Source organism: Lepus europaeus, chromosome 9 (genome assembly GCF_033115175.1).
Source record: "Lepus europaeus isolate LE1 chromosome 9, mLepTim1.pri, whole genome shotgun sequence".
NCBI classification, from domain to species: domain Eukaryota; kingdom Metazoa; phylum Chordata; class Mammalia; order Lagomorpha; family Leporidae; genus Lepus; species Lepus europaeus.
The window spans coordinates 93,661,705-93,688,537 of record NC_084835.1 but is presented as its reverse complement, the minus strand read 5'-3'; the positions used below and the strand labels follow the sequence as shown (position 1 = coordinate 93,688,537).

The 26,833-nt window shown below is 41.9% G+C and overlaps 1 protein-coding gene across 2 annotated transcripts in view; it reads right to left on the bottom strand.

The window, feature by feature from the left end:
• Window positions 1–243: 243 nt before the first annotated feature.
• SETBP1 (SET binding protein 1) overlaps window positions 244–26,833 on the bottom strand; it is a 393,524-nt gene continuing 366,934 nt past the window's right edge. For both annotated transcript variants that reach the window (XM_062201596.1, XM_062201597.1), the window contains exon 6: window positions 244–5,500. In XM_062201596.1, coding sequence (XP_062057580.1) covers window positions 4,881–5,500 — 620 coding nt within the window. In that variant the 3' untranslated portion in view covers window positions 244–4,880. The remainder of the gene's footprint in view (window positions 5,501–26,833) is intronic.

Here is a 26,833-nt window from a genome sequence, read left to right as displayed (position 1 = left end):
CCTGGCTTGATGTCCAGGTGGTTCAATCTTTTCTGAATCGTCACACAGTAAGTCAGACACAAAACTTGCCCACAACCTATTTCCCAGCATCACACAAAAGACAGAAGTTGGGTCAGAATTTTGTCAATGATTCTTGTATCCAGTTGGTGTGAGCAAAGAACCCCAAATGCTATTAAACTCCTTAGTGATGTGAACCAGATGGAAAATAAAACAAAAGAATTCACAACTCATGTTAGACTGAATTGAATGTCTTTAATTTCACACAATGAATAACATATGAATAGGATTAACTTTTTTTTTTTTAATAGTTAAGTGCTCTATACGGTGCTAACCTGATCTGGTAGCGAAAAAGACTGAGCTTTCTTTTAGAAAAAAATGTTTAAAACCCAACATCTAAGACCATGGAGGAGCATGGCAGTAAAGCATGCCAGATGTATCTACGCCTCAAATAACAGCAAGTCCATGTTCATTTTAAATGTACAAAAATGCTTTATGAATAAAAACTGTTACAAAAAGAACATTTCAAACAATGTACAATTTTTCTTGCCTCTATATTCAATAAAATACAAATACATTTTTTGTTCTAAAATATGTTTACATACAATCAAAGTAGAACATGCAAATTACACTTTAAAAAAGGCTTTTAAAAACCACTTATGAATACAAACTAAAAATTAGCCAGCACGACTTGTAAGACAATCTTGTGCCCCATTTTTTTCTTTTGAAATATATATGTACATATTTAACACATCATGTGCATTTATTATTTAAGAAATAGATTTTTTTAAAAAGGAAGAAAAAGAAAGACTCCACCCAGGGTGCAACTGCCCTTCCCTGTTGACTGGTGGGCAGCTCTTTTCAATCCCCCCTCCCTCCCCATTAGTGTTTATTATACCTGGGCAAGCGGGCAATAGAAATCCAGGAAGTTTCTTCCTTGGTTGAAATGTGCTTCTAAGACTGTTCCCCAAATGACTAAGTCCAAGAGGGAAGGAAGACGCATCAGTGGCGTGAACTCTTCAAGAAACAAGAGGCAGAGGGAGCCTTGTATTGTGGAAAGAAACTTTTAGAAACACCAAGAAAATGCTACGATATATTACAGTTTGTTTCTAGGCACTGTGATGACATTATCTGTAAGCTCTGGCATTTGGACCATTGTGATACTAGGGTAGTGTTGAGAAAAAAATGTCTATATTTATCTACTTTTACATAATGAGAAAGACTGAAGATCCGGCAACAGAACACTTAAATGGCTTTTGAGGCATTTCGACTTCTGCCACCCCCTCTCTCTCCATGCTGCAGTTGGCATTTAAAGGCTTTGGATATATCTGTATAGACTTTAGACAGTTCCCAGGAAAATCTTCCTAGTGATAGGGAAAAAAAAATATATTCTCCAAAAGCTCATTATCTGAATATTGTTGGGTAATAAGCTGGGAGTCGGATTTTCTACTTAAGTCCAAAACCCAAATCCTTTATGATCTGCATGTAGAACATCACCTGTACAATAATTCTGTCACCACTTGCTTATCATATTTATAGACCCAGCAATGTGCAGAGCACAAATTCTGCCTGCCACTGAACATGAACTCCCCCTCGAGACAGAAGCCAGGGAGACATGCTAATCTTCTGCCAGCCTGTAGTCACCTTTCCTGGGCTGTCAGTGGCTGCACACTCCAGGTCCTACCAAGTGAGAAAACAGCCCCTTAAATGTTCTCCTTTCCTTCGACCAGAGCTGGGCTATTTGAAGCAGGTCAACTTTTGTCCCTGTAGAGGGTGAAAGGCAAGTGGGCCCCAACCACTTGGTAAGGTGGATTAAAAATCCAGGAGGCTGTTACATCTCATTTCATCTTTTTTCTCATCCCTAATCAAACTCCTTATATTATAAATGAGTCCACATCTGCTTGCTGAAGGCGAGTATATTTCAGAAAAAATAATGGCATGAAAATCAAGGGATTTCTCTTACAGAATATTTTGTGGAGCTGGCATCACAAATGCTCTCTGTCAAAATAAAAATGCAGCCCCAGAAGGCAGTATTGGGTGGCCAAAGACCTTTACAATCTGTGTTAGGAAAACTGGATTTTCTTTCTGGCCTGCAACCAACTAGATGTGACACTAGACTGACCCAATGTGGGGTATGGACAGGAAAGGAGATACTAAAGAACAGGAATTAGTTAGAGAATAAGGAAATGGTTGCATCAATGAAATGAGTTATGTTGAGGAAAAGCAGAAGAAAAATTGAGAAATTTAATACTGAGGTGGTGAAGAGGAATCTGTGTAATTGATTGGACTTGCTTCCACCTCCAAGTAATTGGTTAGCATGCCTCATCTTAGGTAGTCTGCAACTTACCAGTCTATTCTTAGGATCTATATGTAGAGGATTTGCATTTCACTCAAAGGACCAGAGACCCCAGTTTATGTGTGAATTGCAACTCTTGCTGTGTCTCTCCCAGAGTATCCTTCATTGGTTTGGAAATTCCCAAAGTTACTGGGATGTTACTCGTTATTAGAAGTTAATGCCAATTAAACTTTGGGTCCTCCTTTAAGAAGTTTCTGGAGTGCCTGCAAGAAAATGTTGTGTGCTTAACAGGCTTAGCTGAAGAGACAGTACCAGGTGGGGAGCAAAAGAGGCCAGGACAGAACAAAAAGAATGGTTTTCACTATCCAACAGGAAGAGAAATCTCTGCATGGCTTAATTGGAATGAAAATGGTCAGCGATGGGGTGAGAAGGGCTAATTTAAACTTTCCCCTCTGGTGACTTTGGAGCCACTCACACGTGGCGTGAGAATGACAAACTGGAAATGGCTGTTGTGATGTTGCTATTCAGCCTGTGTGAAATGGCAAAGGTTAACCCAGTCACAAACTGAGGGTCTCAGATATAAGCTTTAAAGTACAGTCCTATAAACTTAACATATCTCTAGAATTAAACACAACCGACTTAGTGGCAGCAAATGATGTCAGGTCCATAGTGACAGTGCAGAACGGGATGACTGTAATTTCCACCAACTGTTGGTGCCCTGACAGAGCTGTGATGTATGCAAACATATTAACTTGGGGTTTTGAAATTCACATCCATAGATATCCTATCACTTATTCTCTTAGGCTTCTAACAAAAAAAAAAAAATCATCCACCTCTCTCTAAGGAAATAATATTGTGTTCTGAAGTGATAATATAACTTCCAGCTGGTCCCAACTTCCTGTAAAGAAACTTAATTTTGAGGTAAACCAGATATTCTAATTCCCAATAGAAAATTTAATTCTCTCTCTTCAGTGTCTCTCTTTCTATAATCTACCATGCCAGGTGTTTGATGTCTTGGGGAAGGTGATGGGAGGAGTGAGGGAGGAAATTGAAAATACTTATTTGAAATTTCCACATCTGAATTGTTAAAAATATCTACGGCAATGGAATAACTTCATATTCATTCTGAGTCTTCATGTTTTACTTGGGCTTTGGAAATGGATAATAGTGATGCAATATCTGTTCACGCTAAACCAATGGCTAGAGTACAACTTGGATGAGAAATGTACAGTTGAAATTGACCATTTAAAAGACGATTTGTCACACACAGTTTGCATCCATGCAGACTGATAGATTTATAATTACATTATGTACAAAAATGTTTTAGTTTATTAAGGCAACCACAATTTGGATACTTTGTCCAAGGTGGCTTGATACAATTGGAGTGGTGACACCCTTTGAGAATTTTATTTTATTTTTTCAGTTAAGAACACTTACTCCCACTTGCTTTTTAAGAAATAGTTATCAAGAGACAATGGACTTCTATTGTCTTTCTGTTTCCTTTTTCTGACAATCCATGATAGTTGTTTGAATGAAATAAAAAAAAAAAATCACTTACCAAGGCATTGCTAGACACATGTCTTTCTGGTGGGCCTGGGGTTTCAGTATTTGGTGGTTTGTTAAGTTATTCCACTTGCTGTGGGGTATGACAGCCATTTTATTCTGCCTATTCTCTGCCGATATGTTTTAAGGATGAAAACAACCTGGTTGACACCTGGGTCAACATATCCTTGGCTACTCACTTACTAAAAGGTCTCTATCAATACCTATTATCTGTTTCACAATGATTGTTATTCAGAGCCAGGTATCCTCGGGACAGCAGGCCAAGGGCGAACTTTACAACACAGGTACCGGTTTACTCGACCTCGATGTGTACCATGACAGAGGCGGCAGCAAGCACGGTGATGGACATGTACATACATGAAAGTACAACAGGCAAAAGAAAAGCAGGAACAGACGATGCTAAAACTCCGTGTGTCTGCACCAGAGGATATGAAAGCAGGGCTAAGGTCACCCATCACTAGAATCCCACCTTCCATCACAGGATTCCATCTAAGGAACTGTACTGTTAACGGAAAGATACAGGTCACCCGGAGACGAGGTTGGGGCCTCAAAGCCTAGCACAGCTTGAAAACCAACAGAAAGAAAATAAAAACCAATGAAACGGAAGTGGGTTACCTCAAAGCCAGTCGAGAAATTTGCAGCTTTTCTCCCCTTGGAATGTTTCCCAATTGAAGGTGTTTCCCTTTCGATTTTCCCGGCCAGCAAAAGACATGGGATCCCAGTGCCCATCTGGGACGAGGGCCATCAGGCGGCCCTCTCCTCCCGGATGGGGCTGGGCTCACCTATCCGCATCCCGCCACGCTAAAGCGCCGCGGTGCTGGGAACTCCCGGACTGCACAGACCCGCGTCCCCCGCGTCGCATGGCTTGCCCCAGGGCCCCTGGAGGCTCAGCCCCGACGTCTGGCCAGCTAGCTGCAGAGAAGGGCTTGGGTGTCCCTGCTAGGGTGGAGGGTGCGCCCCACCCGGCTCGCTGCACCTGCGACGCCTCAGTCCCCCGCCCCAGGTGCGCACGCACACACCAACCCTAGGGAAGGACATCACTCTCGCTCCCTCGGGACTTCCTCTGCCGTTTGGCCTTCACCTCCTCCTCCTGGGGGAGGGGCTGCGGCGCGGGCGGCGGCTGTGGCGGCTGCGCGGGAGGCTGGGGTCTGTGTCTCCGCTTCCCGCCCCGGGGCGTCTTGGGCAGCGGCGGCGGCGGGGGCGGAGGCGGCGGCGGGGGCGGCGGCAGCGGGGGCGGCGGCGGCGGCGGCAGCGGGGGCGCCTCCCGGGCCATGTGGATGACCGCCTCGATGGTGGCCATGACCGCGTCCTGGCCGGCGGCGGGCTCCAGCGCCAGCGGGCTCAGGCTGGGTTTCTGACCCCGCTTGCTGGGCAGGTCGACGCACTTTTCCAGCACCGGCATTTGGTCTCTGGAGTCCTCGTCGAACTGGGTGGGCTGCTTTCGCGGCCGCCCGCGCCGCTTCTTGACAAAGTTGTTGCCTGTCTTTGATTGTCTCTGCAGCCGCTTGGCCTTCAGGATCTTGTTCACGTGGTCCAGGTTCTTCTTGGTGGACAGAATCTTGGTGTAGTTGCACATCTTCCGCACCTCGCATTGGATGGCTTCGATCTCCTGCCGCTTGAACCGCTTCTTCAGGGAGCAGCTGGCTGCAGGAGGAGAGAGGAGCCGAAGTGAGCGGGATGCGAGCTGCCTTAAGCCCAGTCACACCTTCCCACCACGGGGAGCATGAGGAACTAATGCTACAGTTTGCCGTGCACCCCACACTCACACACTCAACTCTCTTTGGTTCTTCATTAAAGCGAACAGCAATAAAAAAATAAGTACTAGTTGAATATTACGTCTGTACAGCAGCTCTATTGACATTATTGCCACCCTCACAACTATGATGGCGAAACACTGCTGTTCCCATTTCCATTTTAGAGATGTAGAAACAGAGGCTTGAGGCGACCTGCCCTGGAGCATGGGGGTCAGGGCAGAACCACAATGTAAATTTACCCATCTTACCGTTCTATTCAGCCCTTTGACGTTTGTCCTGATCCAGTGTAGCAATGCATCATACTTTCTTTCTTTCTTTTTTTTTTTTTTTGGGGGGGGGGGAGGGGTAGATGTTGCACCAATCAAAGGGCATGCAGCCCTACATTTCAAGCAAACTGGATTCTTCCAACTTGTGATCAACGTCTTGGAAGAGGTGCCCGGACCTGACCTAGACTGTGCGACTGAAGTACTTTATTGCTACACTACCACCACCACCCCCCCCCCCCCCCCACGAGGGAAGATTACTTTCTGGAACACTGGAGTTGGGAGGGCACTTGTCACCCTCCACCCCCACCCTCACCCCACCCCACCCCCATGTTCCGGACCCATCCAGTTGCCTGATGTCATGCAATTAACTAATTCCTCTTTAACCAGTTCATTTCTGGAATGCCCAAGGGAAATACCAGCCAGGTGTTTCCAAGTGGGTTACACTTCCCCTACGGGGCTGCTGTTTGCCAAGAGCTCTTTTGATGTCCTGGTGGCCAGATGCACCTCTGTTTTACGAGCCGGACTTCTCAGGAAGTCCTGTGCTGCTGGCACTAAATGGCCTTCAGAAGTGCTTCGTTTTTGAAGTTCAGACACCATAAAGTGTGAATGGCTTCAAGACATACACAGCAGACCGTCCTCTCCTTTAAATCATTCTTTCTCCTTGTGTGGTTTAGGGACAGGCATGTGTACATTTCTGTGTGTGTGTGCACACACACACAACATACATAGTCCAGCGCCCCAAGGCTCTTTCCTGTGACCATTTGTACACTTAAGAAATGCATCCTCACTGAATTCTTTGGTGCTGTGGTTTATCCTACATATTGAACTCCAAAGAGCTCACAAAGAAGACCCAGGCCTACAGGGCAGGATGGTTTTGGTTCAGCATCTGGACTGTTGCAGCCCCCATTATTTTTCTTACCTACTCGTAGAGAAACAGAATAATTATCTTAAGAGAGGAAGAAAAGCAGGTTTTCAACATCGACAGCACTCTCACTTTTCTTGGGTACTCCCACTTCATTCTTTCCCCAGCTTTGCCCCGTTTCTCCCTCATGCTGTGCCCATCACAGACCTCCAGAAGGGCTGCATTTGAAGTTATTTATGCCACGAGCTTCATGGAGTGGGAAGCGCTGAGTTCCACAGGCCAGGTCACAATACGACTGCTTTTGGCCAAAGGTCAGCAAGACTGACTGAGCAATGAATAACTACTGAATGGTCTTTAAAATACGTTCTAAAGAGCAACACAGAACAAAGGCAGAGTGATCTTCTATCAAAATAAAATTTTTGTAGTTAGTCTTGTGAAAAGAAATGGTTGCTTGATTTTAAGTTCTCAGATGCTAGGACCCATTTTTGTCTGTCTTTATGTCCCTCACAGGGGCCTGGCATGGTGCCTCTTCCACAGCAAGGACTGAAACATTGTTTCTGGACTCACAAATCGGAGCCATTCATTGCTGCCTTACAGCCATATTCTCTAAAGGGTTCCAGTTTGGATTTTAAAGTTACTGTTGCAAATACAGTGCCACTAAGAGTTAGCAAGCCTCCTCATCAGAGACAGGTAATTTAGTTCATAAGTAAATGAAAACTAGCCAGAAATACTCAGTGACACCCTCTGGCATTATTCCAAATACAGTTTCTCCACACAGTTCTTACTCTCTTCAGTTTATGTTACCCAAAGAGGAATAAAACACTAAGTGATAACTAATACAGAATGCAAGGATCTAGTACATCAGCTCCTGGCAATTTCTGACCCAGGAAAGTTTCACTGAAACATTCCATGAGATGGAGGTTCTTTGGGGAAAGAGAACCACTGAATTGTCCCTCTATGGGTTTGCTTTTTGGACTGAAATACCAACAAAGACCTCCTAAAAATCAAAACAACACAAAACAGAAAAGGCCAAAACTAAAATGAAAATCAAATAAAAACCTAGTCGATAACATTTAAATATTCACACATTTGCTTTATGCTGCATATTTTTGTTGTTGAAAATGAACTATGGGGTAAAAAAAATTAATTCTATCCATGTAAATCCACCAAATAATACTAAAAATCTTGTGTCTAACTCTTTTGCACTCACCATTCACATTGAACAAATGTTGACTTTTTGTTAATATTTGCTGTCTTTTTTTCAAAGAAACAAAGCATAGATTTAACCAAATCATTGCTCTCCATTCCTTTCCTTTCCGTTTTCATGCTTGCATTTATACTTTGTTGCTCATATGTGGACCCATATTGGTAGAAAATAAATGTTGGTAATGATGTAAGGAAGGGGAACTACAAGCAGGCTGCTGGCTGGAGTGTAAACTGGGATAATCTCTTGGGAGAGCAATTGGGCAATAACTGTTGGAGTTGAAGATGTACATGTTCAATGCCCTAGCAACTCCATGTCAACAATGCCTTCTTTTGTCATTTGTGACAGCAGACAAAAGACATAGAAGGGCTTTGCTTGAAGCTCAGTCTATGTTATGGAAAACTGAAAATAATCTAAATGCTAATTAAAAGAGTAATGAATCAGGACCTGTGCTATGGCAGTGGTTAAAGTTGCTGCCTGTGGTGCCAGCATCCCAAATGGGGGCCACTTTGAATCTTGGCTGTGCCACTTCCAATCCAATGACCTGATACTGCACCTGGGAAAGCAGCAAAAGATGGCCCAAGTGCTTGGGTCCCTGCACCCATGGGGGTGACCTGAAGGAAGCTCTTGGCTCCTAGCTTTGGATGGGCCCAGCTCTGGCTGTTGCAGCCATTTGGGGAGTGAACAGTAGATAGAAGACTTCTCCCTCTCTCTCTCTCCTTGCCCCCACCCCGTAACTCTGCCTTTCAAATAAATAAATAAATAGATTTTTTAAAAAAGCAATGCATCATTCAAATAGAATCTCATACATCTCTTAAAATGAATAGGCCACATATAAATACCTCAACATGGTTAAATAAAAGAAGTTTAGTAAATAAACAAATTACAGAAGTGATTCTAAAACACTTGTGTAAATTTCAGAGCACACAGATCCCCTGAATTTTTGTTTCAGCTTTCATGTCCGGTGGTGGAGGTTTAAAGTGACTACTGTGTGCAGCAGAGGAGGTTTCTATAGGGTGGTTTCTCTCCAAACTACCCTATAGAACTGTTCTAAGCCTCCAGAGTAGGGTTGGCCAACAGAATTACCTGCTGTAGAAACTGTGCTGTTCTCTGTGTACTTATTCCCCATGTAGGATCTCTGTACAATGTGAATTAATGCTATAACTAGTACTCAAACAGTACTTTACACTTTGTGTTTCTGTGTGAGTGCAAACTGTTGAAATCTTTACTTAATATATACTAAATTGATCTTCTGTATATAAAGATAATTGAAAATGAATCTTGATGTGAATGGAATGGGAGAGGGAGCGGGAGGGTTGCGGGGTGGGGGGACGGAAGTTATGAATGGGGGGAAACCACTGTAATCCAAAAGCTGTACTTTGGACATTTATATTTATTAAATAAAAGTTAAAAAAAAAAGAAATTGTGCTGTTCTACCACAACATTTAGCCATATATAGCTAACAAGCACTTCACATGTGGTTAGCGTGGTTGGGAAACTGGATTTTTAAATTAAATTAAATTTTAATTTTTATTAGCTACATGTCTCCATTAAACAAATGGCAGGTGTGGTGAAAGGAAAAAATGTAAATTAAAAGAGACTGAAGGGGCTAGCTTTGTGTTGCAGCTAGTAAAGCCGCTACCTGTGATGGCAGCATTCCATATGGGCATTGGTTCAAGTCTCAGCTGCTCCACTTCTGATTCAGCTCCCTGCTAATGGCCTGGGAAAATAGCAGAAGATGGCCCAAGTTCTTGGACCCCTGCCACCCATATGGGAGATCCTGAAGGAGCTCCTGGCTATTGGCTTCTGCCCCTATCCTGGACATTGTAGCCATTTGAGGAATGAACCAGGGATGGAAGATCTCTATTGCTATCTCTCCCTCTCTGTAACTCTGGCTTTCAAATAATAAACAAATCTTTAAAAAAGTATCTGGATGCCAATTTCAACAAATTGCTAAAAGAGATCATGAAAGAGGAAATTTGAGCAAGGTATTTTATGATATTATATATTGTTAATTTTCATAGGAGGGATCTTTGTATTGTGATCATGTCTTCTTATGGGCACCTATCTTTTAGAAAGACAAATATTTACAAATGAAATCATGAAATCATATGGGATTGGTTTTAAAATAATATGAAATAAAGAGGGAGGTGGAGGAATTGATGAAACAAGCTTCAGTGAGTTGGATATGGTTGAAACTGGATGGGTACATGAGTTTTATTCATGGAATTCTGCCTACTTTGGTATAAAATTGACATTCTCCATAATACAAGATTAAGAAATTATACATGGTAAGTGGCAATACAATTATCTTTCTTTGAGTTCTAAGACTCTCTAAGAGTGTTCCGGTTTCCATCCTCTTGTGGATTCTATTTCACTTAAATAATGTCAGAAGGGTGAGAGACATGCATCCATCTCACTAGTAAGATCATAATGGTACCTGCCCTCTAGGTTGAACAGGACAGGAGAACAAATGAGTTCTCTGTGCTTTATGCTGCAATCAGCTGCATAAACAAGCATGTCATGAGCTTGTTTCTCCATTGATGGCATCAGGTGTTACATTTTATCCATCTTTCTTTTGTGCATTATCAACTTTGGGGTTTTACCCATCTATGGAACAGCTGAACTTTATTTTGTTCTTATGCTTATTATCCAAACTTTCAGTTTAGCTGCATTATCTCCATGTGTGAACAACAGCAGAGTGCAGTGCAGTGCAGGGGGAAACTGGAAACCAAGGACACTTAAGTAGGATGAATCTTTAGCCCCTATGGGTGTGTCTTTTGTCATTGGTTACATTGGACAGTTGGACTAGATGTTCATGAAGTTATTTATTTATTTATTTATTTGACAGATAGAGTTAGACAGTGAGGGAGAGAGACAGAGAGAAAGGTCTTCCTTCCATTGGTTCACCCCCCAAATGGCCACTACAGCCGGAGCTATGCCAATCTGAAGCCAGGAGCCAGGTTCTTCTCCCTGGTCTCCCACGTGGGTGCAGGCGCCTGAGCACTTGGGCCATCCTCCACTGCCCTCCCAGACCACAGCAGAGAGCCAGACTGGAAAAGGAGCAACCGGGACTAGAACCCGGCACTCATATGAGCTGCCGGCGCCGTGGCTCAACAGGCTAATCCTCCGCCTAGCGGCGCCGGCACACCGGGTTCTAGTCCTGGCCGGGGCACCGGATTCTGTCCCAGTTGTCCCTCTTCCAGGCCAGCTCTCTGCTGTGGCCCTGGAGTGCAGTGGAGGATGGCCCAAGTTCTTGGGCCCTGCACCCGCATGGGAGACCAGGAGGGAGCCGTGGTGGCCATTGGAGGGTGAACCAACAGCAAAGGAAGACCTTTCTCTCTGTCTCTCTCTCTCTCACTGTCCACTCTGCCTGTCAAAAAAAAAAAAAAAAGGTTGCTATAATTCTTTCTCATTCTCATTATCAATGGCCTTCCCCAAATATGGGGTGGCTTTCTAAAATCCATTTCATCTAATAATTTGAAACCCTAATGTAACAGGGAGGAGGACTGTGGACTTGGCAGGGTTTGATATTCACAAATCTCTCTCCTTATTGCTATGATTTCACTGTCTCTCTAAATGTTTACAGATTTTTCTCTCTTCAAATTGTTTCATTATTGGACAGTAATTCCTGGGCTCTTGCTGTAAGATTGATTCCATATTTGCTCTCCTTCCTATAATTGTCCTATATCATGCCTGCTCTTTGTTAGTTTTAAAAGAATAATTATGAGTGGCCCAGGCAAAAAATGCAAATTCATTTATTCATAACTCTGCAACACAAATGGTCTCCTAGACCCTGTCTCTGTTTAAAATCACCATGTAAATGGCTGGATTGGTTTTGGCCTAGATTTAGACTTTCTATATTTCCACTCCCATTATCACAGTATTGGCTCATCAGCACTCTGTTGATTTTGCCACATCTTTTATGATTATTAAAGAATGGGCTTGGCAGTGCTTTTTACACACAGACTTTATAGATGTGGTATAGGCATTATGAGCCAGGACAAGGACTAACAAGACTTAGTTACATGCAAGTTTACATACAGAGTTCCCAAGGAATAGGTGCTAATGTTTGTAGACTGAACTGTGCCCATATGTAAGACACAACTTAGTTTTACAAGAAAGATCTGGGTGTATCTGGGAGGGATGCAAATGTGCATCAGGATGTCTTAGATGATTTTTTTCTTGCTGTTTGAATGTCCCTGGGTGAGACAGGAAGGTTTGGGGGGAAAGCTGAATTGCCTGGAGTTGCCTCCCAGGGTGGATTGGGCAGAACACTAGCTGCCTCAATCAAGGTCGAGCTGCAATGCAAATTGCTTTGTGCACTGACACTTGTTAGATGGTTCTTTGAAGGCAAGGACCTATCTTTCCTCTGCATTTTCAGAGTTTTAGCACAGGTCCATTTTCACAGAAGTATATAGTCCAGTACATACTATATGATCAGCAAATACAAGCTCAAGGGAATACAGTTGTTTCATGGTCTCCATTGTAAATTGTGCATTCTTTTGTGCTTGTCATTGAATTTGACTTGGTAATAATCTCTTATGCTCCTAATAAAGCTTTTTAATTTATTTTTTAATGGGAAGTATAAGGCAATCTCCTTTGACATGTAAACTTTCTTCCTCCGTCCTACAAATTTAAATGAACCTTGTATAATCTTGTGTTTAAAAGCTCTTTTTAAACACACGGCAAACGCCTTTCCTGGTAAGGCCCCTGCAAGGCAGGACCCATCTGAGTTGCTGCTGGTTATCAACACAAGTGCTAGAGTGCTGCTCTCCAAGTTCAAAGCTGTAATTTAGAACTAAGAGTTAGCAGATGTAGGGAATTTGTCATGATAAGATGGCGTTTCCATTCAATTCTTAAATTTATTTGAATACACTTTTGGGTTTCTTTGAAGATGTGACTAGCTTGTTGGAAGCACAATGTCTGCTGGAGCCCTCTTAGGGGTCTACTGGGAAACAGCACACTCTCTCAGCTGCTTTGGCTTGGGGAATCCTGGTATCTGTTCTGCTCCTAATCATGTCTCCCCTGGGACAAAGTAGGAGGTGAGGTGGGCAGGGTGGCTGAAAGAGAGATGAGGCAGTAGATGTATAGGTGTGAACTTGTTAATATGTGCAAACACTGAGAGTGTAAAGGTCATCAAATACTAAGCACCCCAGTGCATCTCTGTAGATCTTCTCTGGGTATTCATGATGTGAGGAGTTTATAAGCTTGCCTAGGACTTTCTTGCCTCTGCAAACTGGCTCACCCTTCACTGCCTGCAAATTAAATCAGCAGCTCCCAAGTGAGGTGCACATTCCCCCATGAAGAAGCAAGTTTATTTACTGGGTTGCAGGAGCACACATTAATCACTTGTATTCACATTATTTATATTTTATCTGAACAAAGAAAATTAAATTAAAAAAATAATAGTGCCAAACATATGGAACAACAATGATGCCCTAACTTGGGCTGCATATGAGATGTTGGACCCATCATCTAATGTGGACATGAAGTTCATAGGAACAGAAGAGGCCACATGTGTTCAAGGAGTGGATGGGCTGCTCATCAGTTTGTTGCTTTCAGGGTGCTATCAATGTCCTATATTCTAAATGGATGAGGGTGTTCTGTACAGCTTGTTTAGAAATGGTATCAGAAGACAACGAGCTCCTCCTTATGAAAGAGCTGCCATTTTCAGAGATAAGCTTGACAATTTTTATTATGGAAAGGCAAGAGTTCTAACAACATTCACCACTTTTGAGCTGTCCGTGGGTTGTCAGTAACGCTAGCAAGTTGTTCAGAACCACACAAAACACTTAGTATTGAAGAATAAAGTGGATCTGAAAGTCACTACTTTTAGAAAGAAACGCATGCCATAGGAAGAAGGCCTTTGGAAACAGACTGGAAATATTATCCTTGGTTGGCAACTTTGTTGTTGAAAATGATATAATGTTTTGATGTATTATAATGTTTAGCAGCCCTTAAATTTTCAGATTTATAAACTTTGTAAACAGAGCTAACTTCCATTTAAAGAGTCTCAGATATTTGGATTCACAAATGCAATGCCTTCTGATTTGTAACATGATCTAATGGTTAAGAAGGAAGATGGTTAGTCAAGTTTCAATAAAATCTCAGTTTGTGGGTATAAATTTTATTAAAATATTAAAATTAGTATAAGATTTTGATGACTGCAAAATTATTTTTAAGGATATCATCCTTTTGAAGTGTATGTTTTCAAAAAAGTGAGTGCACTCTGAATATATATATATATATGTATATGTATCATATATATTTAAAGATTTATTCATTTATTTGAAAGGCAGAGTCGCAGAGGGGAGAGAGAGTGAAGTTTCCCATTTGCTGGTTCACTCCCCAGATGACTCCAATGGCCAGAGCTGTGCCAATCTGAAGCCAGAAGCCAGGCGCCTCCTCGGGGTCTGCCATGCAGGTGAAGGGGCCCAAGGACTTGGGTCATCTCCCATTGCTTTCTCAGGCCACAGCAGAGAGCTGGATTGGATGTGGAGCAGTCAGGATGCAAACTGGTGCCCATATGGGATGCCAGCACTGCAGGTGGTGGCTTCACCTGCTTTGCCAGAGCTCTGGCCCCTGAATACATATTTAGATGATGAAGCAACTATTTAAATTATGTTACTGATAGGAATGTATGATTGAAAAATTTGGAACTCAGTGAAGTTTTTGTTTTTAATTTCTGAAGAGTTTATTTAATCCCAGAAGATCCCAACTTTTTGTGAGTTCATGACCTAAGAAGCAATAGGCTTCCTGAAGACAAAGAACATATGCTGTTCATCACATCCCTTAAAACAAAGAGCATAGTATCTTTTTCATAGTAGATGCTTGATTAATATTTCCTGCTGGGTTGTTGCAGGTTGTAAGCTCTTAGAACTCAAAGCATGGATAGTATTAATCTTTATAATCCCTAGAGCACCTTCAATTGAATTGCATGCAATTCCCCAGTAGTCAGAAGAGTGCCTTATCCACAGAGGGCTTCTGGATGGAGAGTTGTTGCTGACATCTGTTATTTGGTTAGGCAATTCAGAGCCCTTGCATTCTCTGACTGGTGAAATAATGCCAGTCATTTCATGAGCCTGTGGGTTAGATATACCACCTGTGGCTCTGGACAGATGAAGATAGTGGTAATTCACTCCAGAGAAAATTTGAGGCAAGGAAGGGCATTGCTAGGTGCTCAAACAATCTCTAAGGAAGGTAACCAGATTTTGGAAGGCTAAGAAAACTGAATGAAGGGAGAGAGTGCAGGAATCAGAGAAGTAGCAAAAGAGATTACAACTTGCTTTAAGGTGTACTGTGTATACTCATCAATGAACCCTACAGTGCATCCTGGGGTTGTCCATGATGAATGAACAGAAGGATCTTTTCCGTCTGGAAGTTTTTCTGGGAGTGACATCAATTAGGGTCAAATTGCTTCCTGGACTTTCATAAGAGGTGAATTGAAGTGGCAGCACTGGTAAGCTGAGGAAGACTAGGGTCATTTAGTTGCACTCTGTTTCAATGGACTTTGGCTTTTGTTTGTTGCAATGTGGATCAAGTCCCAGCATACTGACTAGACAACATGGGAGGCTGGGTAGAAATGTTAATGCCAAAAAGTTTGAAGTTTCATCTGTTGAGTCTCACAGCATGCCAGTTGGCCACAAAGCGGGGGTGGTGGCACCCTCTCATCTCAAATGACTCTTTTTATTTCTTTTCTTTTCCCTTTTTGTTCAAATGTGACATAGCTTTATCCTTAACCATAAATACCATCCCTTATATAATACTCCAACTATTATACATGCATGTTCTTACCTGATCATGAAAGATTTTCTTACTTTATTAAATTTGGAGAAAAAGTTTAAAAAAGACTCCTATTGCAAACATGATGTTAGGAAAATATCTACAAATTTCTGTTTAGACTCTGCTGAAATAAATCTTTTTTGACTATACTATAACCTCATGAATTATGGATAGGGATCTTTTGTTTTCTCCCTGTTCTTAGTAGCAATTGCACTTGCTTACTTATTACTTAGGCTTATTGTTGGTAGTCTAACAGGAAACAGGTTGACTGAGACATTAGAAGAATGAGGTTGTAGTGCTGACTTTTCACTCCTCAGTTCTGTATCTCCAGATACTTTTTCTACTTTCTTGGAAGGACCCTTACTTCAGAATAAATATGATTCTGTAAAAAGCCATATGCCTGCAGGCTTTCTCTTTTCTAGTTAATACACCCTCATATCCTTCATCTGTGTTTCCATGAGATGAATTCTAGACTATATTCCATCTTTGGTCACCCTTCTTTGGGGATTTTATCATCTGCCAAATCTTATCTTAAATTTAGGGCCCAGAAGTGAATTGATTTTCCAAGTATGAAGTGATTAGTACAGAAAAATTGGGTTGATTAATTTCTGTGATCAAGGCGTTGCACTTAAATTAATGAGGGATACATAAAAATATATTTTTCCAGCATCAAATCCTTTCATATTAAATGGAAGCTCAATTAACTCCCTTAAATACTTTCATATAAACTGCTACCAAACCTGGCCACTGCCATGTGGAATTGGTTTTCTTAGCTTAAACACAAGTCTTCCATTTAAATCTGCAGGGTTTAATTTTATTGGTTTTAGTCCAGTGTCCTTGTCTGTTGTGAAAATTTTGAATCTTAATTTTGTTTTCTCAAAGAGTGCCCAGATTTTTAGGGATTTTCAAAGGTTGTGAATACTTGCAAAGTTAATGACCATCCATTTAACTCCTTCTGGGATTGATTCAAGTGACTTAAATGCATGCTATTGCTTTTCTCTTTACTAAAGTTTTTTCTTTTCTTTTTTTTTTTCTTTTTTAAGAAAAAGGCAGTCTACACAAAAGTATCTCTATTATTCTTCATAAAAATAAGCGACTTATACCCATTGTGTTAGACTTTCAAGTATTTTTGCATCTGGTTAGTAGATAATAGATGTCTGGCTAGTGCATGATGGATGTTTCACAGAGACAATAATGTGGCATGGCCCATAGGTGTGTGCCAAATTCTACTATTTCCGTAAGTTTCAGAGAGGATATTTCCTCTGATGCTGGAGAGAAAAAAGTCTTGCATTGTTCTTTTATCCAAAGGCAACTCTGCTGCCTTAGCAAGAGAGGAAATAAAAAAGACATGACACAAAACAAAATAATACTAGGTGTGGTTCTAGTGCTTCCAGATTTCCACTGGAATTCAGTTTATAATTAAGCCTTAAAGCTTTTCATTACCACTTTACATCTTAATACACACTGCCCATTCTTTCAAACTCCAATAAAATCCTCTCCATAAAAGCCATCTATGGATTCTCAATTCAACATTAATCTTTTTGCTTAGCTCTGGGCTCTTGTGCCTGTCTGATAGCACTTTGCTTAGTCCAACCTATATTAGGATTATGGGATTAATCTACATTTCTTTCCTCTTAAATTGTTTTCAAAGGGGCAGGGACCAGTCTTAGCCATCCCAATTCATTCTTGAAACATATATTGATGGAGCCCTACTTTGTGCCAGGTACTGTGCTAGGCACTGAATTCTGAGCCTCTCCATCTAGTGACAAGCATAGAGCTCAGCTAACTTATCTGAACTGAAATCTATGTATGAGGCTTGACCAAAATTAGCACTTACCATCTATTTTGTAAAGCCTGTGTGTGAGACATGAAAGGATTTTTTTGAAGGAGACAAAAATAACTATAAATTGAATTAGATCCTCACATATTTCAGCTGTTCTTCATTCACTTCAAGGTGCCATTAAGTGTTCAGAATCTAAGCCATGACCATGCTATGCTATGGTACTGTGAAACAGACCAGTATCCAAGCTACTATACAACAGAAGTGGAGATTCATTGAGAAAAATAGAGACAAAACAAATTTAGAATGTAACAGAGTATCTAAGAAAGCCAGCATGGACATCTTGGACCATAAACTGATGAAAACTAGGGGTCCTCAAGAAAAGGAACACATGTACAGATTTCATACTAACTACCTGACACCAAAAATGTGCATAGGTATGCGTGTGCACCTGTAAGAATGAGAGAGACAGAGAAGAGTGAGAGAGAAAATGGATTTTTAACAGACTTTATTTTTTATGCAGTTTTAGGTTCCCAACAAAACGGAGCAGAAAGGAGAGATTTCTCCTATGCCCTGCCCCTGTACAGTTAAGTCTCCACTATGAAGGTCTTTTCATTGCCAAACATGTGAATCAGAATTATAAGAGCTTTATGTATGGGAGGGGCTCTTTGCTCTCTTGGAAAGTATATAAAAATCCAAGTTCTGAGCTTTATACCAGCCGCTTTTTGAAAAACTGTTACTGCTTTAACTTTTGTCTTCTTTAAAAAAAAAAAAAATAGAAGATTGGATAGACTTGAGGCAGCAAATACTCCTTCCTCAATTTAAGATTTGACAATTTAAGAGGAAAAGGCTCATTCATCATCTTTCCCTTTTAGAGACCATAAATTACTGGCTCATATACCATGTGGCTCAGATTCTAGGAAAAGTTAGTGTAAACAAACCCGAGTCACAATGCGTGGAGTAAGAGAGTGAGTCATAAACAAAACACAGACATATGCTCTCATATAAATAAGGGCCTGCATCATCAGCTTCCCCAAGTCTGCTTCCCATTAATTACCCAACAAAATGAACTTTCCATATGTAAAGCCCGAATCACTTAACTCTGGCAACTAGAACAAGACAAAGACCAGAACTGTGACTATCTAGGCACCAACAGAACCGGATTTCAAAATAAGGAAAGTGCTCTCAAAATATCTCCAAGTATTGGAGGATACGAAGATCCCTGGAAGCAGGGTTTTTGAACAATGAAACTACATCCAAGCACCCCAGGAACACTGCTGGGAAGGCTGACCCGGACCCTCTGCTGTACTTATAGGTAACGCATTCTGCTCAGTCTTTTGTCCTGAATTCTGTCATCTTTCTGGGGTAAGCCCTGCATCCAGGCCACACAGAGTGTTCACACACAGTGCTGGGACCCCTGAATACTTTATATTCTCTCCTTCACTACATTCTCTCTGTCTTTTGAAACTGTCAACTGGTAGCACAAACTCACATTTTTTTTATTGTCTCACAAAGGCTGCCTGGTCTCTCCTAGTTTACACAGTTCCTGGGCCAGAGGATTCTTCCCTAGGTGAGAAACTCCGGGCATTATGGGAAGCAGCTGAACTCTCTCCTTGTGTCCTTTTCAAAAGCGGACTTCGTTAAACAGACTGAGATAGTTCCAATGGCTATTAAAGCCACAGATGGCAAACTTGAGGCATCCGCAGTTGGGGAGAGGAGAGAACGGACTTTTTTTTTTTTTTACTTTTCTAGCCACGATGTAAGTGTTTTCAATGATTGATTTACTCAATGCTTATTTTTGTCACATCTGTGCTTTATACCATATATGAGACAATACAAGGTAAGTGAAATGCACTGCTCCTGTCGTCAAATTAAACTAAGGGAGAGAGGAAGGAGCTCACATTGTGGAGAACCTGCAGTGCAGGCTGCAGTATTTCACAGGACTCCTCATTTAGTCACTGGAGGATCTGAGTATCCCTACTGCACAGAGGTAAAAACCAGGACCTCAGAGGCTAAGCACTTCTCAAGGGCATGCATGTTAAAAATCACGAACAATAATCCAATCAGGGGCCTTCCCATTTCAAAGCCGATTTCATACCACTTTTCCTTAAGAAAACAAAAAAAGGCATGAAAGTAGATAAGGAATTTACCATCAGTTGTATACCTCTGACTGCATAGGAATGCCAAATTTCTCTCAATTTCACATTATCAAGGGTGTTTTTCAATTACAAAATTTCATAATTAAATAACAAAAGTTGCTACTACATTATTATTTCTGCTAAATGGAGTGTTCAGGCACATTGCTTTGATTTTCCTGCTTTCTCTAGTTCAAATACTTGAAGTCTTTTCCTATGGTGAGCTAGTCAATATTTTCAGGATCAGGAAAGAAGGTGTTAGGAAGGAGGATGATAGTGGTAAACCAAAGAGGAAAAGGCCCATCTAACGGAGCAAATGTCACCTTGTTCCAAGCATTTGTTGACAGACATAGTCATGGGAGCACAAAGGTGCCAGATAATGTGCCTAAAAAGAAAGAATTCTTGACTATGATGTAAGTCTTCTGATGTTTACAAACTGCAAGTCATTTAAAAAAAAAAAACAAAAAAACAATAGCCCTCTATAGGCCAACCAAAATACAACTATGGACCAGTTTTGGTACCATTTTGGTATCTCTTTCAGAGCAGTGGTCCTGTCTTGCTGTAGAATTTTGTGTACTCTATGTTCTGAATTTAAACTTCTTTTCTAGCTGCATCTGTTGTTATTTCCACATACACAGGTAGGGCTAGGAACTGACAGAAACATAAACTATGCTATCAATGCTTTGAACCTGTCCCTGCAGCTTCTGTCTCCCTGCCTCCTTCAGCACATGCTTGGAAGCTTATCTCAATGCTTCTCTTCCCAGATCATCTTACTGGCTTCAGAATTCTCTTGGTAGCAGTCAGTGGGAAATTAATGTCCAACAAATTGCTGTTAGCTCTGTTAGACTCTCAGAGTGATATTCAATTTATTCATTTAAAATTATTTGGTCATCGCCTATTTTGGAGGCAGGTCTTCCCAAGCAGTGTGAGAGCTCTCCTACAGCAGGAGCTAATTTTCTTCCTGTAGACATCACTCATAGGATTGGGGACAGGATGATAGATGCTTATCAATTATTTGACAGGTTTTCACAAAGCCTTACAGATGTTTGAATAAGATAAGCTTGATATGGCAAGTCTTACACCCATGGCAGGGGACCAGGACTGTGTTCTGATATAAAGGTATTTGGAAGGAGGAATGAGGATAAATATAGTTTTCTAAAGGATAATTAATCAATGCTATGATCTGAGTCAACAACATGATTGAATTAGGACTTCATAGAATGGACTCATGACAGGACTTACGAATCATCAAAAGCTTACTATATTAAGTTTTGAAGAAGTGAATGCTATTTAGCTTCTTTTTTCTTTTTTCTTTTGTTTTGACAGGCAGAGTGGACAGTGAGAGAGAGAGAGAGACAGAGAGAAAGGTCTTCCTTTTGCCGTTGGTTCACCCTCCAATGGCCGCCGCGGTTGGCGCGCTGCGGCCGGCACATTGTGCTGATCCGAAGCCAGGAGCCAGGTGTTTCTCCTGGTCTCCCATGGGGTGCAGGGCCCAAGGACCTGGGCCATCCTCCACTGCACTCCCTGGCTACAGCAGAGAGCTGGCCTGGAAGAGGGGCAACTGGGACAGATTCCGGTGCCCCGACCGGGACTAGAACCTGGTAAGCCAGCGCCGCAGGCAGAGGATTAGCCTATTGAGCCACGGCGCCGGCCTTAGCTTCTTTCTAAGCTTTCTAAAAAACAGAAATTATTTTTCCCATTTCACTGATGAGGAAACAGTGATTCAACAGTCTCAGGAAGATCCCCATACTTAACTAAGGGATTAAATTTAAAAAGACTAGACTGGTGTGATGAGGACTCCACAGTAATCTGTATCCCTGACTTCCAAATTCAATTCCCATTCTGCATTGGTATCGTGGCCAAAAAGAGCCCAAGTTTCCTACTGCCTAGTTAAGTATTATTTGTAACCTTCCTGGGCTCAGTTTTCTCATCTGCAGCATAAAGTGGTTGGTAAAGTTCCTCTTTATTTCACGCAGTCTTCTCTGGTCTATTCCAGCTTAAGCAGTAGGAGAAGCAGGCCCCTTGGGGAGATGTGCTGGAATCACTCCAGTGCCTTTCAGGAGGTGGGAGGATTGGGGAGCAGCTGAATAAGAGCTAGGTCTGTCTGTCTGTCTCTGTCTCTCTCTCTTTCTCCCTCCCTGTGTGCATGTGAGTGTGTGTGTGTGTCTTGGTCACATCTGTCTCATAATCCTTACTCTATCCTCTCTTTCTCCTTTCTCTCTAGGCCTCTTTCTCTGTCTCTCTGCTCTCCAACACTGACTACAGCCTGCCTGGATCACTCAAGATCATACTTAATGACAGTCATTACACTGTTCTTCCTTTTAGCCCGAGGCCATTTCTACAGCAATGAGCAGGGCAGACTTTGCCCCATCTTAACTGCTGGGCTCACTATTCCAACTTCACTGGACCCAAGAAGTTCTGCAAATGCTCTCCATTAATTACAGGAAACCCAAAGCACTGTTCCTCCTTATCATTAACACAGTTGCTACTAAATTATCTTGCCACCATTAAACCAACAATCTAATTAGATTTCTGGAAATGGAAGGAGCCAGGGAACAAGACAGGCGTTGCACTTTCATCTCAGAACCGATCATAAAATATTTGTGCCCTATTGTGCTTTGGCACATAAAACCTGCCCCTGGAAGAATCTCTTTCCATTCTTCGCCTGTTTATAAAGAAGAGCGTGAATATTTGATATAAAATGAGTATCTTAATAGAAATCACTTCACATATGGGAGGTTTTCTTTTCTGTAGTGGAGTCCTCATTACAATAATCGCACCTGACTCCTCCTGAGTCTGATGCCTCACAGCCAAACCTCCCACTGGGCTTCAATGGAGGTGTGAATGATACTATCACTGGGAAGAAGATAAAATGTATTATTATCATTATTCTATTTTTAAGAGGGTCTGACTGTGGCATGAGGTGGTTGGGAGCGTAATCTGTATGAAGCATTCAGGGAAGATAAATTGAGTTAAACTTCTCACAGTTACAGCACTTTCAAATCTATCATTAAACCTTCTGTCTTTCCTAAAGTCTCAGCTCCAGAAAGAAAATAATTAGGTGAATTAAATTCAGACATGTTTACTGAGTATCTATGAGGCACCCAGCATTGCACAGGTTCTTGGTACCCAAATATAACTATGAATTGCCCAAATAACAGGGCTGGCTCCTGGCCATTGCTTCTCTTATATTTATTCTTTTTTTTATTATTAAACTTTTATTTAATGAATATAAATTTCCAAAGTACAGCTCATGGGTTACAATGGCTTCCCCCTCCCAAAACTTCCCTCCCACCCACAACCCTCCCCTTTCCTGCTCCCTCTCCCCTTCCAATCACATCATGATTCATTTTCAATTCTCTTTATATACAAACGATCAGTTTAGTATAAATTATTCTATACCTAAGGTCTGGAAATTAATGGGCTGCCCCGTCCTTATTGAGTGAGACTCAATGTAAATGGGAAATGCATGCCACTCTAGGGAAGCCAATGCCTTGGCCACAAAGCAAGACTGTTTAGTACATATAAAAAAATAAAGTACAGCATAGGTCAGTGTACTCTGGCCATCCATGGAATGACTCATCCTCAAACTCCCATTGACCTGAGTGAAGGAAGACATTTATGGGTGCGTGTCGTCTTCTCTGAGCAAGTAAGTGCATCTAGGGTGGACTGCACATATACTGCCATATAGGCTGATTTTTAACTTGAAAATAATCTTTCCTTGAGGATACCCTGGTGCATTACCCAGGGGGTGGGGTGCCATCGCTGAACCAATGAAGCTGAAGGCCCCAGAAATCTGTCCCAGGGTGCTGTCCCTCTGCTGGATATTCCTCAGATGGGGCTATGTCTGGGACTGATATGAAAATGGGAAATCACTTTCTCAACACTAAGGAACACAATACTAGAATGTATGTTATTAGCGGTTTTGTGCAGGACACATGCCCAGTGCATGTGGACCACTATCTAATGATTACTTGTGGTTTGCCTGCCTCTGTGCTAGGAAATGGGGTTCTAAAGTTGAATGGTCAGATGTCGAGGATATGGGATCCTCTGGTCCATTTGGCACTAATAAAGGTAATAAAGGTATGGAATATGCGAATTAAAGGTAAAACTACTACTCAAACAGTACTTTATATTTTGTGTATCTGTGTGGGTGTAAACTGTTGAAATATTTACTTAGTACATACTAAGTTCATCTGTATGTAAAGATAATTGAAAATGAATCTTGATGAAGAATGGGATGGGAGAGGGAGTGGGAGATGGGAGGGTTTCGGGTGGGGTATGGGGGGAAAATCCTCTGTAATCCAAAAGTTGTACTTTGGCAATTTATATTTATTAAATAAAAGTTGAAAAAAAAGGATCACTGGACTGCAAGGCAGCCATGGACAGAACAGAGTGTGACGTCTAGTTTGGCCTTGAGGTGGCTCTCAAAATGGGTGTCAGGGAGGGCTTAGACCTGCAGGCATCTATGCTGAATCTTGAAGAATACTTATGAACAAGAAGCGAAACTGCAGAAGGGGTGATCAAGGGAGACAGAAAGGTTCCCGGTTAGTCAACAGACAGTAGTTATAACAGTAGGAGCAGCAACAGCATCCGTTTGCTGAACTCTCACTGTGTTAACAGACACTTTGCTTAAGATTTTCACAACGGTCATCTCTGTTGTTCCTCACCAGTCTTCTTGACTGGCTAGTATGCATTCCCATTTTAAAGACATGAACACTGGCCGGCGCTGCGGCTCACTAGGCTAATCCTCTACCTTGCGGCGCCGGCACACCGGGTTCTAGTCCCGGACGGGGCACCGATCCTGTCCCGGTTGCCCCTCTTCCAGGCCAGCTCTCTGCTGTGGCCAGGGAGTGCAGTGGAGGATGGCCCAAGTTCTTGGGTCCTGCACCCTATGGGAGACCAGGATAAGCCCCTGGCTCCTGCCATCGGATCAGTGCGGTGCGCCGGCCGCAGCGTGCCTACTGCGGCGGCCATTGGAGGGTGAACCAACGGCAAAAGGAAGACCTTTCTCTCTGTCTCTCTCTCACTGTCCACTCTGCCTGTCAAAAAAAAAAAAAAAAAAAAGAAAAGAAAAAAAAAAAAAAAGACATGAACACTAAGGTCTGAGATCACCCAGCTGGTAAGTGCCACATAAATATTTCAATGCAGGCAATATGAAGCAAAGACACAGGCATGCAAATGGAACATTCCATGGTTGTATAAGAAAAATGAGAGGCAGGTGCTCAGTGCGGTAGTTAAGATACCACCTGGGATGCCTGTCTTTCTAATTGGAGTGCTTGGTTTGAGTACTTTCTCCCCTTCTGGTTCAGATTCCTGATAATGTACCCTGGGAGGCAAAAGAGGATGGCTCAAGTACTTGAGTTTCTGTCACCCACACAGGGGATCTGGATGGAGTTCTGGGTTCCTGGCTTTGACTTGGCCTAACCCTGGGTGTTGTGGGTATTTGGGAAGTGAATCAGTAGATGGAAGATTTCTCTCTGTTTCAGTCTCATCTCATACCCCTACTGTCTCTTTATTTCTCTCTCTGTTTCTCTGCCTTTCAAATAACTTGAAAATAAATAAAAATTAATAACACTTGGCTACTTAAACATATTGAACCCAAACTTAGAAACAAGGCAAATGGAAGGGTGTCTGTCCAAGGATTATTAATTTTGTAGGGAAACATACCTTTCTTGGATTTGCTATCTACCATTGATTAATGGCCCAGCAGCTGTCAGCTTATATGTTAACTTGTGGATTAAAAAAAAAAATTAAAGGCAGAGTGACAGAGAGAAAAAGAATTGGGGGAGGAGAGAGAGGGAGAGAGGGAGAGAGGGAGAGAGGGAGAGAGGGAGAGAGGGAGAGAGAGAGAGAGAGAGAGAGAGAGAGATATCTTCCATCTATTCGTTTGCTCTCCAAATGGCTACAACAGCTGGGACTAGGTCAGGCTGAAGCCAGGAGCCAGGAACTCCACCTGGGTCCCCCATGTGAGTAGCACGGGTACATGCACTTGGAACATCATCTGCTGCCTTCTCACAATAGCAGAAAGCTGGATCACAAGCAGAGCTACCAGGACTTGAACTAGCCTCCAATGTAGGATGTCAGTATCCCAAGCAGTGGCTTAACTCTTTGTGCTACAACGCTGGCCCCTACTTGTAAATTTTTGTCAAGAAAAGATCTTTGATAAGAAGGATAAGCCCTATGGTTAAGGTTTTATTGCCTATTAAGGCATTAATTGAGTAATCTTGCCTTTTATGCTCTCTCCAATGCCTACATTTCATATAGATCTGCTCCTCCAATTGTTCTCTGCAGCAGCTCTGATCACCATGCTGTTTTCCTTATTACAGTGGAAGGAATCCTTGATAGGAGTCTTTTTGAAAATCCCATGCTGACAGTGGAGATCCCAGGGGAGTTTGGTGCTGGCTGAAATTTCCAAGGAGATGAATGAAGCTGGAGCAGAAGGCAGGCGACATTTCTGGATTTTTGATGCTTCCCTGGGGTTGACATCATTGGCCCTAGGAACAGCTCAGGTGTCCTAAGATATCCAGATTATTTCTCCCTTTTGGAGTGAAAACAACAGCTTTGGGAGGTTTTTCAGAAGGTCTATGGTGTGTTGGAGTCCTCAAGGAAGCATGCACAGCAGCTTCCAACTCTGCCGGGTCTTAGTGTCCCAGGTCTGGGAGAAGGGATCTTTTCATGATCCCACCGCTCTCAGCAGAGCCTTCTAGGCAGAACAAGATGGCCAATGTGGGCCCACAGGTAATATTTTTTAGATAATGTCAATAATTTTTTTAAAATTAAGCTTTATAATCTGGGCTTACAGAGCTTATAATTTGAAGATTTCACACACACACACACACACACATATATGTTATGATACTGACATGTATATATCTATATATATGTATGAATGGAAATGAGGTTTCCCAAATTTTATTAACTTGCAAATTTATTTTCCACATTTTAGTTCATTTGAAAGACAAGACTTTTGGTTAAACTGACCTGTTATTTTGGTTAGGAGTGTCAGATCATAATTCCATAAAAGACCAAAAGCAATGAAATAAATTATTGTACAATTCTTAAATTTCTCTTCATTCTTTTCTTGTACATGGACATTGTTTTGTTATTCCACATCTTTCCTTAGAAATATCAGACATCATAGAATATTGGCAATGAAAGCAATTTTTATAGTTTTGTTTAGTATACTAG